At 43.6% G+C, this 15,614-nt stretch overlaps 1 protein-coding gene and 1 long non-coding RNA gene across 6 annotated transcripts in view; one reads left to right on the plus strand and one right to left on the minus strand.

Moving 5' to 3' along the window:
- The window catches only part of HOXB9 (homeobox B9), a 50,317-nt gene extending 36,181 nt beyond the window's left edge, over window positions 1-14,136 (minus strand). The window contains exon 1 of one of the 4 annotated variants that reach the window (XR_014212790.1): window positions 13,719-14,136. Coding sequence is in view for 3 of the 4 variants with exons in the window: in XM_082194637.1 (XP_082050763.1) it covers window positions 8,264-8,834 (571 nt within the window). In the remaining variant the exon portion in view is untranslated. Of the gene's footprint in view, window positions 1-8,263; window positions 9,960-13,718 lie in introns of those variants that run through there. The other 3 variants (XM_082194637.1, XM_082194635.1, XM_082194633.1) reach the window with 3 other exon arrangements.
- LOC309516146 lies at window positions 1,110-8,542 on the plus strand. 2 transcript variants are annotated; one of them, XR_014212792.1, is made up of 4 exons: window positions 1,110-3,548; window positions 3,630-4,939; window positions 5,102-5,995; window positions 8,422-8,542. It is a non-coding gene; the product is annotated as an uncharacterized lncRNA (long non-coding RNA). The 2 variants fall into 2 exon arrangements; XR_014212791.1 differs by having other exon boundaries at window positions 3,630-5,995.
- Window positions 14,137-15,614: the final 1,478 nt, after the last annotated feature.

Here is a 15,614-nt window from a genome sequence, read left to right on the forward strand (position 1 = left end):
CTGCAGGTGCTGACTGGCCTAAGTCCTAGTCCGACTCTCTTACCACTGCCTCACACTGGTTTTCAGAATAGGAAGCTGCAACTGCAATAATCAGTAATTATGCCCCTGGCAGGCTCTCAACCCTACCCACTTCTGGGAGTCAACACTATGACAAGTGCAGAATGTTTGTGTTTAAATTCTCATTATACCCTCCCACTACTGGAGGTGTAAGCCTCCCATGAACCAGAGTGGTTAAAGTTATTGCTAATAACAATTGCTGTGCTGTTGTTTTTAGTGTCTATGCAAGGAAGCACAAGTCAGCAACACTAGTGCAACACTGCCAGCATTCTAAGTCTTGTTGAAAAAAATTCGCCTGTGCATGAGGATTTGACCCCTAGAGCCACAACAGCTGAACTTGACCTCCCTCTCAATTCCACCTAGAAATTATTTTGTGAGAATTCTGATTTGGTGTTAGTCACTGAATATTTAATATGCAATGTCAGCATTTGACATCCAACAATATATCATACTTTGATTTCATTAATTCATACTTCACAGTATGGGACTGTATTTATTACGATTCCTGTTACTATTATTTTATTCATTTATATCTCACCTTTTCCTCTGATGAGACTCAAACTTTAAAATACAATTAAACATTGATATAATTATTTGAATAGTTTCCATGCAATGGTGTGTAGCATTTTACAGCTGTTGTTTGTATGGAAGAGTAGACTGCATATCAACTTACTAAAAAGGGCGCAATGAAACCAGTCCATAGCAATGACATTATAAACAAAGCTGGCACTATAGCAGGATAACAACATAATATGGAACTTTGATTTCACACATTAAATAGAACCATTTTTACTTCCTTGTCTAAACTCTAAATAACTTTGATACTTTAAGAGGGTTTGGTCTGGAGACCTTTCTTAAGTCTAATACGTCTAATACGAGTGACTTCAGAGGTATCCTATTATTATTATTATTATTATTATTATTATTATTATTATTATTATTATACCCCTTTGGCTGGCTTACAATATATCTAAAAACATAATAATAAACATAATAAAAACATCCATCCTTAGAAACTTTCCTAAACAGGGCTGCCACATACTTTAGGCAGTCTTGGAGGGAGCCAGAGCCAAGTTATAGACATGGGTTATTCTAGGATTTATCAAGAAGTATTAAGAGAGAAAGGGATCACGCCTTGCCATCTTATAACAATGACCTGCATATCTGTAATTAAGTGGAAGGGCTTCAGGGTCAAGGCACATGATCTGCAGGCCCTCAAACCTAGCACTATTCTTCCTCAAATGTAACCACAGCTTTTGAATAGATGAGGATGGGTGGTTCTTTGACACACAGTCAGGAATGATCTCATACTACAGCTAACCCCCAAGATGTCAAGGTTACACAAGCCCCAGCTCATTCAGTGGCATCTACTCATGAGAAAATGAACTTACTTAAAGCATAACTTCTCAGGTATAACCTATGGAAATCTATGGAACTACATATTACAAGCTGAAAATGAATATTTACATATGTACTTGGGAGGATTTTCCCCCTGTGTGCTTTAAAAAATATTGATTAATTGATTACACCTGCCTTTTTCTTGAAAGGTAATACTTTTTAAAGTATTGCTTCCTGACCGTATTATGAAGGCTGTGATCCTGTATTTGTTAACCTGTGTGTAAGCTCTGTTGAACTGAACAGGATTTTATTCTGAGCCGACATGCATAGGCTTGCATGGATAAAGCAGCTGTGTTTAGGCCACACTATACAGCGAGAAAGAAGATGCTGGTTTTGTGTATGTGATTTGGGTCCTTTAAGATTGCCTCCACTCCTTAGCTGAAAGGGTGGGATATGCTGCAAATAGGTGGTACTTATAGGTTTTAAAGTTAAATAAAATTACTGTACGACTTCCATTTCAGAGAAGGTTTCAGCGGGTAATTATAGCAGAGTTAATGCACTATACTTTGTTTTTTAAAAATACATCCCACTGCAGAACATTAAAAAAAAATAATAGGTGGGCGTATAGCTTAACAAGGAAATAAAGCATAATTTTGGAGGAGGAGGTGGAGAGTAAAATTGTAACACCCATGGCAACGAGATGCATAAAAATGAATGAGTGTTTCCTTAGTATTATCGCCACCTCCAGCTCAATTTCCTTTTTCTCTGGCTATATTCGAGGCTTGCAAACTGAAGCCATTTAACAAACGAGAAAGTCTCCGGGAAGCCAACGAGTTTATAATCGCTGCCCACTTATCATTTGATGTCATACTGACATACGTGTCCTAATGATAACTGAGATGTTAATTCAGGAGGCTGACCCCTAGCCTTCGACCAGTTGTTTCTTCCGATTGTCTGTAAAGCCAGAGTCCTGGTTAACCCTTCAGGTGGCCTCTAGGCGGAGCTGTTTCGTCAAATACATATCTGGGTTTTTTAAGAATTAAAATGAATTATTTTTTTTTACAGAGACGTGGTTCAGTTATACGTTGCTCTATCATTTCATTCGCGTCAGTCGCATGAACTGGATATAAGAATTTAAACTATTTTAAGGGGGAGGAAAAGGAAAGGGAATGTTCTTTACGCGTGAAAAAGTAGTACTGTACTGTACTGGTAGTAAAACAGGGATTGCCCCATCTTTTTATTACTGTATAAGGTATTTGAAACGGTGCTACGAATATTGTTTTAAAAACCAGAGGAGGGTGAGTGGATGGATCAAACCACTGACGTGTGTGGGGTGTGGGGGGGATACTGGGTTTTATTTCAAGTGCCTAGGATCCGGGTGTGAAAGCGCAATCTTATACCTGTCGACTCAGAAATAAGACTCACGGAGGGGGAAAAAATACAGTATTAAGTATGTATGAGATTGCAACCTAGTCATTTTTATCTGAACTCCCTGTTTTTATACTTGGAACTTTTTCTTGTGCTTCTTTCGAGCTGAATTGGGAGAGGGTCTGCTTCTTTCCACTTACAAAATTACTGTTAACCCCCCTAGATCGTGCAGGAGAACAAAACGCGATTCAAAATTAAACGCGAGTGAGAAAGAGGCGGGGAAGGGAAACATATTTTGGGAGAGTGGCATGGGACAATAGAAATCTCTTTCCAAATTGTTCATCAGAATCAACTGCAAGGCTAATTCAGCTCCCTAATAAAAAACGAAGAGGAAAAATACTGAATTGCTCTTTTCAAAAGCAGCCTCTGAGAAGTCAGCGTATTCCAAGTACAATAACTGTTTTTCTGGTTCAGACCTAATTTGGCACACTGTCGCCAGCAGCGACCAGCCACAAGATATGGCAAGGCAGACATTAAATTTAAACTAAGCAAGTTTGTAGTTCGGTTCCATTTATTAACGGGAATGTATTCTCTTCCTTCGCCCCATTGTTACTCCAGAGCCGCCATCCCCGCTCCACCGCCGAAACCGAGCTGACTTCTGCGCATAGGAATGCTCTGGCACTGCAGGCTCAAATTCTATGCCCGATTACATGGAAGAAAGACCCATTCCAAGGCAGCCTGATTTCTGAGTAAAAATGCGCAGGACTGTGAGGCTGCGATTCTATGTAAGCCCCCCTTGAATACACACCTCACTTGGAATGAAGTATTTCAGCTGACATCCATTTTAAAGTAAATGTATTTTTTAGGTTGGGATCAGGGTGCCCAAATAGGAAGAAAGCAAGATTAGGAATTTGGCTAAATCGGTAATCTGAACCCTACTTACAAGTAAGCCCTGTTGAGTTCAGTGAAGCTGGCTCCCAGGTAAGTGCACGTGCATAGGATTGCACTGTGAAAATAGATAGCATTGCTTAGGAAGATGTGATGGAGACAAGGGAATTATCACAATGTTTTATCGATGATTGATAATGCGCCACAGTTGTTCCTGGAGCTGTACTTCACTACGGGCAACGCTAAGTATTACCTTCCGAAAAGTCTGACGAATGTAGCATTTTAGAGAAGACTGCAAGGGCAGGAAGCTGTGGTTGTGCATAGCTAGGAAATGCAGCCCGCCACACCGATGCCCATGTGAGCATCATGCGCATCCAAGCTCTTTGAAAAACCATTCTGATCTCAAATAAAGAAATTGAACTCTTCCACTGAGGAGCAAGGATGTCAGAAGGGCTTCGTTTTGCCTGGATCACGCCTGAAAGTTGCAGTCCCATAATATGTGTGTTCAGGTAAATCCAACTGAACTCTTATTATTGGGAAAATATTCATAGGGTTAGATTTTCATAGTACAACCGGTATTCAGTTGGCGGGTCGCGACTTCTGCGTCCCAGCTTGACCTACTAAACGGGGTTGGAACAACACCATTACCACAAAAGAAATACACGGTTAACATAATTTAAAATAAATAAAGAAGGCGGCTTCCAAATACCTGCTTGGGTCAAATGTGGATATCAGTTCTGAAAAGATTAAGAACTCTGACCCAAAGGTCATTTAAAGTTAAGGTCTTTTAAACATGCAGTTATTTATTTATTTATTTATTTATTTTAAAAAGCATGATTGAGTTAGATTACAGCTATGCAAACGTTGAAGCCTGTTATTACTCCTGCTTATAGGAGTCATTAGACACTAGATCATAAACTATACTCCTCTTCGAGCGGGAATAATGCTTTCCGGTCAGCTGCTATAAATGCTCAAAACAGAACTTTTAGCCGATCGATCCAAGAAAAGATTTCATTCAACACGTGTCAAGGTTTTGCAAAGACCAGCCCTTTAAAGCAAATTGGTATACTTCAACCAAAGTTCACGGCGGTGCTGCGTCTCTTGGGGTTTTGTTTTGTTTTTTAAAACTACCCTCTTAAATTGGTTTCCGCATATGCTTCGGAGTTAGTGATTCGAGCAATTAAGCCTTTCTTTAATTAGCACGAGTGGGGCTGCTTGGATTTTTTCTTGAGCAAAATGGTTAAGGGCAAAACCTTATCTTTAAAAAAGAAACGTCATTTAACAGCAGGTAGAGAATAAGCAAGATCGCTTCTTTGAATGTCCCACCCCCCTCCATTTGCCATAAATTGGCAAAACGTTTTCTAGAGACTCGTTGGACGAAGCCAATGAGCTCTCCATATGTACGGGCGCATTTTAAACTTTTCTAAATTGGATTTTTTTTTTTTTAAAGGAAAAGAAAGGATGGCTGAGTCACAAATAGCTTCGAGGAGCCTTAACGGAAGAACTTATTTCCAGTCTGTTTCGGTCTCCAGAGGACTTATTTTCCGAGGGTTTTTTTTGTTTTGTTTTTCGCCAACGGAGCAGAACCGCAGTGCATTCTAAGGTTATTTCAGGTTTGTTAATGTTGGCAATAATACCGGTGAGTAAAGATCTTCGTTTGGAGAGCCTAATGCCCACAAGGGAAGACATATTCTAAGAAACGAACAAATTTAATTCCTGCAGATTCGAGGTCGGGGAACACATTACGATGCCTCTTAGCTGACACACAAACCTGGGTGATGTACATTAGTAATGAACAGCAAACTTACACGTTTCTCCTCATGGGGAGTAAATTGAGGGGGGGGTATTCTTGGATTCAGTCAAGATCAAAGGTTGTTGGCGTCATTAACGACAGCCTCTAGCGCAGGAGGTTTTGTAAAACGCGGGTCATTTCAGTTACTTGAAAGGCTTTTCATTTGAAGCTTTCCTTTTAAACAATGCAAGAGCACGATCCGGCCAAAAAGTTAAGCATTAAAAGAGAGAGAGAGAGAGATTTCCAGAGGAGAATTAAGCCTGGAGCTTAAATCGCCCTCGAGGTAGTTCACTGAACTCACAGGTGTCTAACTTCGGCAAGCGAGTCCTCCAGGTTTTCAGCTTCTGAAATGCCCCTTTATATTCTCAGCTGTGGTAGCTGTTGCTTTTCAATCGCTTACAATCTATCTTGCTCTTTTCCCACCACTTCTCTTTATTTCTTTGGTCATGTTTACGGGAGAAGAAGCGGGTGGGGAAAGCAGACCCCGCTGGAAGAAAGGGCCTAAGCGAAGGAGCGGAAAGAGAAATCTAAACCAAAGCAAACGGACCGTAGGTATGATGCAATTTTGTTTCTCCCCCTCGCCCTAGAATAACCCTCCGTCTTCTATCCTGTCTGCTCCTATCTCACGTTCTTTCTCTTTGCCTGCAATCTCTGGCTTTATGGAGCCAAGAAGAGAAAGGTTTCGTGTAGACCGATTCAAGGCATGTTTATTCTAATTAAAAACAAACAGACAAATCGCCCCCTATATCCAATGATGCTTAATTCCAAGTTGAGTGTGAATAGGATTGCAGCTCAACTCTTTCCTAGAGAGCGTGTGCCTCGCCTCTTTTTCTCCGAAGCTAAAGGAATCTTATTCATCCGCTTTAATTCACCATTTCCCCCTTCTCAATCCCCTATTTCTTCTGCCTGTGGAACTTCCGACTGGAGAAGTAAGCTGGACCTAAATTAGACTGCAATCCTATACACGCTTGCTTATGAGTTACTGCCATTGAACTTAGTGAGACTTATTTTAGAGATCGGGCATAGGGCCTTGCTGTAAAACAAAGAAAAGGAAAAAAAAGATCCTGTCCAATACGCTAAGAATTGGGCTGTCGGGGTTCCCAGGAAAAAAATAAGCAATGGACTGGCCTGTTCCGTTGCAATATCCCTGTGGATTTAAGGCTATAAGAGACGCATTTGCATGTCAACGGATAGGGCAGAAGATAATAGGAAGAAATTCGGCACGTAAATCTTTAGCAACCAATTCTTTATATGGAAAGCCCTTAGTAAACTGAGTCTGTAAGGTATAGATAGATAGATAGATGATAGAAGCATGAAGGAAAGATGTTAAAAAAGAGAGAGGAAATGGTTTGCATTCCCACTACTTCAAAACAGCCCCTCTCTATATATAAACACGCACACCCCTTGCAAGGAAAGAGATAGTACGTCCCAAATGCAATTCCAAGTTAACGCTTTCTTATTGGCTCTACTTGTGCAGGAAAATTCCATTTAACGGCGCCCAGGAGCGGGAGAAATGTCTCCCTCTCAATCGCGCGTGCACCAATTAGGAATTCTCTTTGATGTTGAACTGCTCCATTCCGACGTCGGCGTACACTTGGGCCTTGGGCGATCGCTGCGCCCCTCCACGGGAAGGTCGTCCTTCACTTGAGCTTGGGTAGGATCAATGCCTTTCCCTTGGTCGCTTGGTTTTCCATTTGACCTCAGCCACGGGTAGGAAAGCAACTTAAGTGACAGCTTATTCCCACCCCCCTTCTTTAATATTTCAGAATCATTCCGGTTTTTGTCATTATAATAGTTCTGCTACTTAAAGAATAAGAGGCGTGCTGGGTTGACGTGCCGTACCTTTTCTTTATTAATTTCGAAACGTATTTTAGTGTCTGTTCATGCCTTCCTTCTCCCTGAGAGACTGTTCCCTTATAGCGAGGGGAGAGAAAGAAATCTCAGCTTCACAATTTTCCTTTAAAGTTAGGAGCAATGTGGCGATTTAAAAAGAACAACGTGAGTGGAAAGGGGCTGTTTGGGGAGGGCACAGACGCGTAAAGACGCACAGGTGCTCCGTACCCCCCAACAAGTGCAAAACTACCATGCTCCTAACCGGATTGCTCCAAGGCATTAGGGCTGAGCTTGCGCAGGAGAACTCCCCACCCCACCCCCGCCTTCCGCGCTAGGGCCTTTGTGATTCGCTCATTAGCAATACAGATATGTTGTTGTCGTTTTTAAAAGCATATCCTGCAACCCGGCGCTGGGTTTTTAAATCAAACTTGGGATGCCACCATGGATTCGGTTGCTGTTCTTTTCTGTCGCAGCTGACTGTCGTGACCCTTCTGTCCACCCCCGCTCCCCAATTCTTTAAAGTTCCCGCAACTAATTCTTAATCTCATCTCACTCCTATCATCAGCGTAATCACGCCACAACTTTTTTGGGATTCAGTAGACCTATGTGTGAATTCTTTAACTCCCTAACGTTGAGGTCCAGGTGCACAACGCCACCTTCCCCTCCAACCACTTGTTACAATCCGATGGGATTTAACTCGAACCAGGAAAACATTTTCTCCAGCGCATTCGATTCCTTTCATTTTCCCTCCCGCCCCATACATCCTTCTCTTTCTTTTAAATTTAATGATTCTGATTTTAACAGGATCGAGGCACAGGAGGAATATTTTAAAGTACTGCATTATTATTATTATTATTATTATTATTATTATTATTATTATTATTATTTGCTTAGGACAACACTTTCCAAGATTTTCTCATGCTTCCCTCTCCCAAATAATAGCCCTCTGCTTTCTCCTCCCCGCCAACCTCAGCGCAATTGACCCACCTGGTGAAGTTTTGTCTCTTTTAGATAGATCTAAAGACGAAGCTTTCTGCAATAAAATTTTCTCCTCCGCTTCCTCCCCTGCTTCTCCTTTGCTCTCCCCTGGTCCATAGTTAGGTTTCAGTAGGATAGACACCTCGTAGTCTCTTTTGTCCACGAAGGCAGGAGGAGAAGGTGAAGGACTCCCGCGGTGTAGAGTCCCGTTGGCGGCGGCGGCGGCGGCGGAAGTTAATTCTTCGCAAGGTGACGGCGGAGGAAAGATGCCCAAAGACGGCTGTGGAAGGGAATTGGCCGCGAAGGCTTGCTGCGGAGGACCGCCTTGGCGGACGGAGAAAGCCGGTTCTTTCATCCCCAGCCCGGGGAGACGAGGAACTTCTGGCTGGAGAGGGGTCGGAGGAAATTTCTCGGCCTCAAATTCCAAGCAAGAGGATTCCTGGTCTTTTCTCCTCGAAGCGTACAAGCAAGACGAGCTGATCTTCGGAGGGAGGAACTCATGGTGGGGATGGTGACCCCTCCAACCTGGATGGTGGGAAGGAGGTGGAAGGAACCGCAGTCCGGACTGGTGGCTGTTCATGCCTCTTTCCCCATAGAACCACTGTCCACTGCCCCCTCCTCGCCTCAAGCCAACCCAAATTGCAGTGTGAGGCTTTGGCAAGGAGAGTGTATATATGGGGTTCTGAAACCCACCTATTATCCTATAGGGTGTGCGGGTTTACAGGAAAGTTGCGAAGATAACACCCTCCAGGCAGGAGCTTGGCGGAAAAAAAAATGATGGAATATACCGAGCCACTGTGTGTGCGTGTGCGAGAGAGAGAGAATGTTTAAGGGAAAAGGTCTCGAGCAATGGACTTATCTGTTAGAAAATGCGTCCGCCGAGCCACTTCCGGCGGGCTAGCCAATCCCAGATGGACATGGCTTCTACGGACATCCCCTGGTGTCAATTTTAATGGCAAACTTTACTGGTTTGCGCAGGGGCTCATCTTTTTTTTTAAAGGAACGAAAGAAAATCTTCGGCGCAGACATCTGTAGCTACAATCCATTCACTTCACGCCACTCCCTCCTCCCCCCACCCACTCCTCCGAAATAAAATCCGTCTGCGACAAAGGAGAGATGAGAATTGGAAAGCCCTTTGAACCCTGAAAAAGCAAACGATAATAATAATGCTAATGATTTGTGCGCATCTACAGATTTACAGTCTTCTTGCTTGTGCCTCTTTGCAGTGTCTTACTCACTGCTGCGCCTAGCTACTGAGAAAAGACCGGATTTATTTTTATTTTTTTACAATATTTGGGAGGAGAGCCTAGCTGGAATCGCTGGGCCCGCTCTGCCTGCATACTTGAAAAACTTAGGGCACGTCAAGCTCCTACACAAACAGACCAAATTTCTGCTTTTAACTAACGATAAACCGGCACCCCCGGCTAAAATACTGGCTTACAATAAACTGTGTTCCCTTGAAAATTTGAAGAAGGCAAATGAGCCACTTTCTTATAATGTACTACGCCTTCATATGGCTATATATTCATATATAAACAAGAGAATATATACGAATGCAGTAGGTCATCAGGCGTGAAACACTATGGATGTGAGTGTGCATATTTGCAGCCAGTTAGATCTAAATTCCTCCCATACATGTTGTAAAGACTACATATTGTTGTATGGTTTTGTGTTTTTTAAAATAAAGGCAGTCGCCCAGTTCTATCACTCAAATCTCCCACAATCTTGAGAAGCAGAGCTGTTCTTTCAGAGAAGAGGAGACCCACATCCTTGGACCAGGACTTGATACTTTCAATGATGACGTTACACCTTGTCCTAAGGTGGTGTACGTACATGGTTCTCCTCCCCATTTCATCCTCACAACAACAAGCGTGGGGAGTCGAACTCTGGACTCCCAGGTCATAGTCCAACACTCTAACCATCACACCACAGTTGACTTCAGCTGATTTCTAGTTAATGCTCTTTTTAAATTAGCCCGCCTCTTACTCCTAATGGGTGTATCGGGGAGGATTCAAGTTGCCCTCTAGAGACAAAGCCGTGAAATAGATATGTGTGTGTGTGTGTATTTGTGGATATATATTTATATATCTCACTGTTTTGTCTCTAGAGGGCTTTTATAATTATCCTCCCAGCACGGCTTAGCTATGTACCGTTTAATTAAGGCGGTGCCTGCTCCAGCCTCCCGTTTCTCCTGAGCAAAAGTCTCAGCGAAATCACCATATCTCCCCCACCACTACCCTTTTATTTCATTTTAGGACCTAACAGAAGAGTTCTGTGCAGCAGGAAAGTTTTGGAGTCTCTCCCACGCACCAGCCATGGTAAAACACCCAAACAACGTTTTAAACACAGGCATAGACGGATTTGTACATATGTGGGTGATTGCTATATATATAATAGATGCGCACAAGGGTCTCGTTCATGTTTAATGGGGTTGAGAGAGGAGACCCTCCTGATGGGTTCGGGAGAGATCTACACTCTTTCTAAGCGCATGTTTCAGCATGATTTGGAGTGCAGGAGGTTTGAGACCTTTATAAAGCCTTTATTACTAAATATGCCCCAAATATGCACAACGCAATTAGGAACGCCAGGAATAAGAAAGCCTTTGGAAAGTTTTGGCCTAAGTCGGGCAACAGCAATTAAGGAGCTCTGTCTGGTTTCCCCTTCTTATTATCTGCGGCTTGAGAAAACGACTGTTCCATCTTGCAGATGTTACTGTTGGAAGAGGGCCCGAACTTCCCTACAGAACTTTCTATCGCCCGCATCCGGAACAATAACAACTGAATCCTAAGTAAACTATCTGCTGAAGCAAGTTCCACGGAGGTCAGAGAGACTTATATTTACCAAAACGGGTAGAAAGTGACCAAAGGGTATTATTAGGTCCGAGGACCATTGAAATGAATTGAATTGGTCTTGAAATGCTTAGAAGCTGTCAATATTATCCTTGCGGACTAAGACTAAAAAGGATGGAATTCCACAGCAACAAGTCCCCCCCAAAAGAACCCCCAAATAAGTGGGCGGGAGTGAGGGAGACATGCATTGATTTCTAGTGCCCGGCCCTACCATTAGATAAGAGTCAGGATGTAGAAGATTTAGCTTATTGTAACAGTTCTTTTCTGCAGCCTCAGCTTTTGAATTTTCAGGCACCAAAATACTACGGGTCGGCCCTATAATTCTGAATACGTTCTTCTCGACATTTTTGAAATTTCCTCTTGAGATTTGTTGTTGATTTGACCTCGACTCAAGGCTGAAGTTTGATAGGAAACCGTGGGCAAGACTTGCCGCTGTCTGTGCACAGGCCTGTGGGAAATTCCCCTGCGAAACTGCAATGGAAAAGAATGAGCGGGCTGTACTTTTGCGCAGGAGACCTTCTCTCCGGATTGTGCTCATTGACTTGACCTGGACTGAGAATGGCCGCTGAGTGTTTCTGGCCATCGCTTTTGAAGGCCAAAGTGGTAAATTCACTAACATTGCAATCCTATACACATCAACTCAGAAATAAGTCTCATTGAGTTCAATGGGACATTCTCCGAAAAGTCTGTAGAGAGGATTGCAACTTGACTAGGGAATAAGTTCCACAGAGCTCAGATAGATTCTCAGCGGATAATTCCACTGCACAACCCATTAAAAGGTGATCGTGGCGCATATTTGAGAGTGGTCATGTTGAAATCACAAGAGATCTTACGAATGGCGAGAAAAGTATCCTGTTAGAGGTCACAGTCATAGCTACTACCAACACAATGGAAACTTCGAAGACTAATTCAGAATAGGCTTTATTATCTCACCTACTTTAACCCCTACACCATTTTTAGGGACAAAGAGCCTTTTAAGCCTCACTTCTCCCGAAAGGAAGTTAACTTTATAAATTCTACCTTCCCACATCAATTTTATCATATCGAAGCGGTGTGTGTAACTCATTTCTCCGCGAATTCAGTAGCCAAATTCCCATCGATCTGAATGGAAAATGGGTTTGCAACAGTCTACCTCAATCCTAGTTTACAATGGGGTCTACTTTACTGCCAAGGCACATGGACTTGGGATATAATCTTTACTTTCAAATATAAATTAAGCTTGTGACCTTTGGGGGGACGGACCCTGAGGTGCGATCCTTTCTCTACACAGCTACCGCAATGGGGCTTGCCTCTGAGTAGACAGGATTGTGCGGTAAGCGTCTCAGACAAAGACCCTTTAGTTCCTTCCAGCTGCGGACGAAAGCGAATGCACTCGAAGAGCACTCTTCCGCAGAAGCCGGAGCAGAGAAAGGGTAACTAACCACACACAAGCCCCTGGCAGTTCTCCTGCGCAACCCTCGCTCAAATGTAAGGGGTGCTGCGCAAGAGCTCTGCCGTGCTCGTTTTGCACGAAAAGATTTGCGGAGGGGATCTTCTCTGCGGATGGTGCCCAAAGGGCGGAATTACAGAAGGGTGACCCAGCCAGGGCGCGCGGCACCCCTAGATTCTACAGCAGCCCAATGGAACAAGCATAGTTACACCCCGATCCTAACCATGTTAGTTTACCCTGGGTGCTAAGAGGGGGTGCAGACTTTCGGTCCAGCCCTGGACGCCTCGCAAATACGCACACCAAGTTAATCAGGAGGACTTAACTCCTAGTAAACATAGTGAGGAAGGGGTTACCGGTTACCGAAGACTGCGGCCCTAAATTGGAAGACTATCCCATGGATTTCGTGGCAGGCTTTCCTCCAAACAAACAGGTTTCCGACTGAGATGCAGTCTGCAATCCTAAACACAATTACGAGGGAGAGACCTACCGAACGCAGGGGGGCCTGCTTCCGAGTCAACATGCGCAGGATTTTGCTGCCTGTATACTTTGAGCTCAGAAACACACCCTCCACATATAAGTTTAAATCTCTTTCTTTTTCCTTATTCTTCATCCCATCAGTTTGTGCCTTTGTCTACTTTCCCCACGCTCACTTGGGCATTATTTACTTCGCCTGGCCCTTCTTACAATCACTTCTCAAACTAAGACCTTGGGGGTGAAAAAGTACCGGATTGAGCACTGATCTGTTTACATTAAGCCCCGATCCACACCGGATGAAGGCTTATCTTGCTCTCCTCACAACCCTCAATGCATGCGTCCTTTGAGGATATTCTGGAGCCGACTATTCTTTCTCTCTTGGTACCTTATGGATGCTACCCTACACTGCACACACTTACCTGCGAGTAAGTCCCACTGAACTCAGTTGGGCTGACTTCTGAGTAGACATGTCAGGCTTCTTGCATACAGCTGCCCACGGACCTCGGTGAGATTGAAATCCGCGTAAATACGCAAAGGGATCTGGATGTGGCCAATTTTCTCTGCCCGCAAAACGCAGGCAATGCGCGCAACAAATTAAAAATCAAACGCATGTTGATGTTCTCATCCCCTTTTCCCAGCAGCAAGTCGTAACGGTATAGGGCGGCTAAGCATAATAACGCCGTGCAGTTTCAAGAGGATATAATAAACTTACCACAGTATTTGTGTGGGGGCGCCAACAACTACAGACTTTCCATTCGAGGCCTTTCCCCACTTGTGGCAAACCTGTGTCGCGGCAACTTCAACTTGGGCCTGTTTTCTGCCCGGGAAGGGTTCAAAACATGGAAAAGGCGGCTTTCTAGGGGTCGGAAACGAGAGAAAGGGACGCCCCAGCGAGGAAGCATCTTGAAAGCCACCAACGCGACCTTCAGGGGAATAAGGGAATGGTGAGGAGACGCCGCGACCCATTTCCCTTGAGGTCATGTGTTTCTGAAGGTCGTAAACACGCAGCACAATCCTGTAAATGTTTAGTCAAAAGAAAGCCCCGTGTGAGTTTTTGTGGGTCCTCAGGGTCCCTCCCTTCCAACTCTACAGTCCCGTGATTCTACTCACAGGTGGATGCAGGATCTCAGCGCAACCTTATTGTCCTGTGAGTCCATAGCAAATGTGGCCGCTGGATTTGTTCCCAATCTCTCTCTGGTCCCCCACCTGTGGAGGCTCTTAAACTGAAGCGAGGTCGAGTTGTTTTATATTTAAGATCTGTAAGAATCAACTGACATAATCAGATGCGTACAAGTCTGCAAAGCATATTTATTTATTTTTATTTTTTGAAAACCACAGGGAGCGAGAGGAGGGTTCTGGGATACTCTGTTACAAAGCCTCAATAAGTCTCTGAATTCTTGCGTCTACAAACTTACATTTCTAGAATAAGACGTAAATAACCCTTTAATCTGTCCGATTTCTGCTGGGGTATGAGAACACGTAACTGGTCTATTCTTTTCTATGACTCTTATTAGGAAAGCGTCAAATGGAAGAGGGAGGGGAGGAAATTTTGTTTGCTCTGTTTATTTTGATGTAGAACATGCTTTTACTTCCTGTGCACGTGTGGTTGCTCGATCCCCACCCCCCACCCCCCACCCGCAGGTCTCGGAACTACCGATTTTTAAAATATATTTACTTAAAATTAACAATTGTACATTGTTAAACAATGAGCGTTACTATATATAGGTCCACATACTTACCTTTAATAGAATTCGCCACCCAATTTCTACCAGATCTACCAGTGTCCCCTGCTGCTGTTGAACCGAATTAGACTCTCTGAAACTAGTGATCCAGAGTTGTTGTTGTTGTTTTAAAGAAGGAAAAGCGAAATGCAACATTGTGCTGGCGGAGGAGGGCGACAATTCACACGTTGAGGCAACGTTACGTTTTACAGTCGGAATTTCATGTATTTCCCAATTTCAGGTGCAGATTTTTTTTCTCCCTCAGGAAGGCCCACATGTGAAGGCAAAGGATTGTGTTGATACCTTAAGTGATGTGGCTGCTATTCTTTACAAATTAACGTGTGAATTTGAGCTATGAATTTCAGCGCCCTAACCTTGTAAGGACGAAAGCTCTGGAGAAACCGCTTTGTCCGGGGCTGAGTTTGAAACATGCGCATTTGTCCTCGGGGTTAGGGTGGGCTGGGGAAAGGATATAACTCAATTCGTCCAATCTCTCAAGGATTTCAACAACTGGACATCCTGGGGTACCAGTTTTGGGACGGCGGTGTTCCAAAAGTCAGTTTTGTATCTGAGAAAAATATAGGGTTGGTTGATGGAATTGGTTCATTTCATGTCGTTAAGGAAAGGGAATAAAGGGCCATGCGACCCCCTCCCCCACAGCAGGAGAACATTCACAGATGAAGTTCCATTAAAAATGTTGCACTCAAAAAACAAATAAACAAAAAGTTTGAATGGTTGGTTTGATGCAGGGGAAGAGGAGGAAGAAAAGAAAACTGGGTTGGAGAGCAATCTCCGGAAACTCATTCAGAAAAGGAAGAAAGAGTAGCACCCCCCAACACACACACACACACACACACACACGGATAAAGGAGACTTTAAAGCCAAGA

The sequence above is a fragment of the Podarcis vaucheri genome (assembly GCF_965113315.1).
Source record: "Podarcis vaucheri genome assembly, chromosome: 13".
Taxonomy (NCBI): Eukaryota; Metazoa; Chordata; class Lepidosauria; order Squamata; family Lacertidae; genus Podarcis; species Podarcis vaucheri.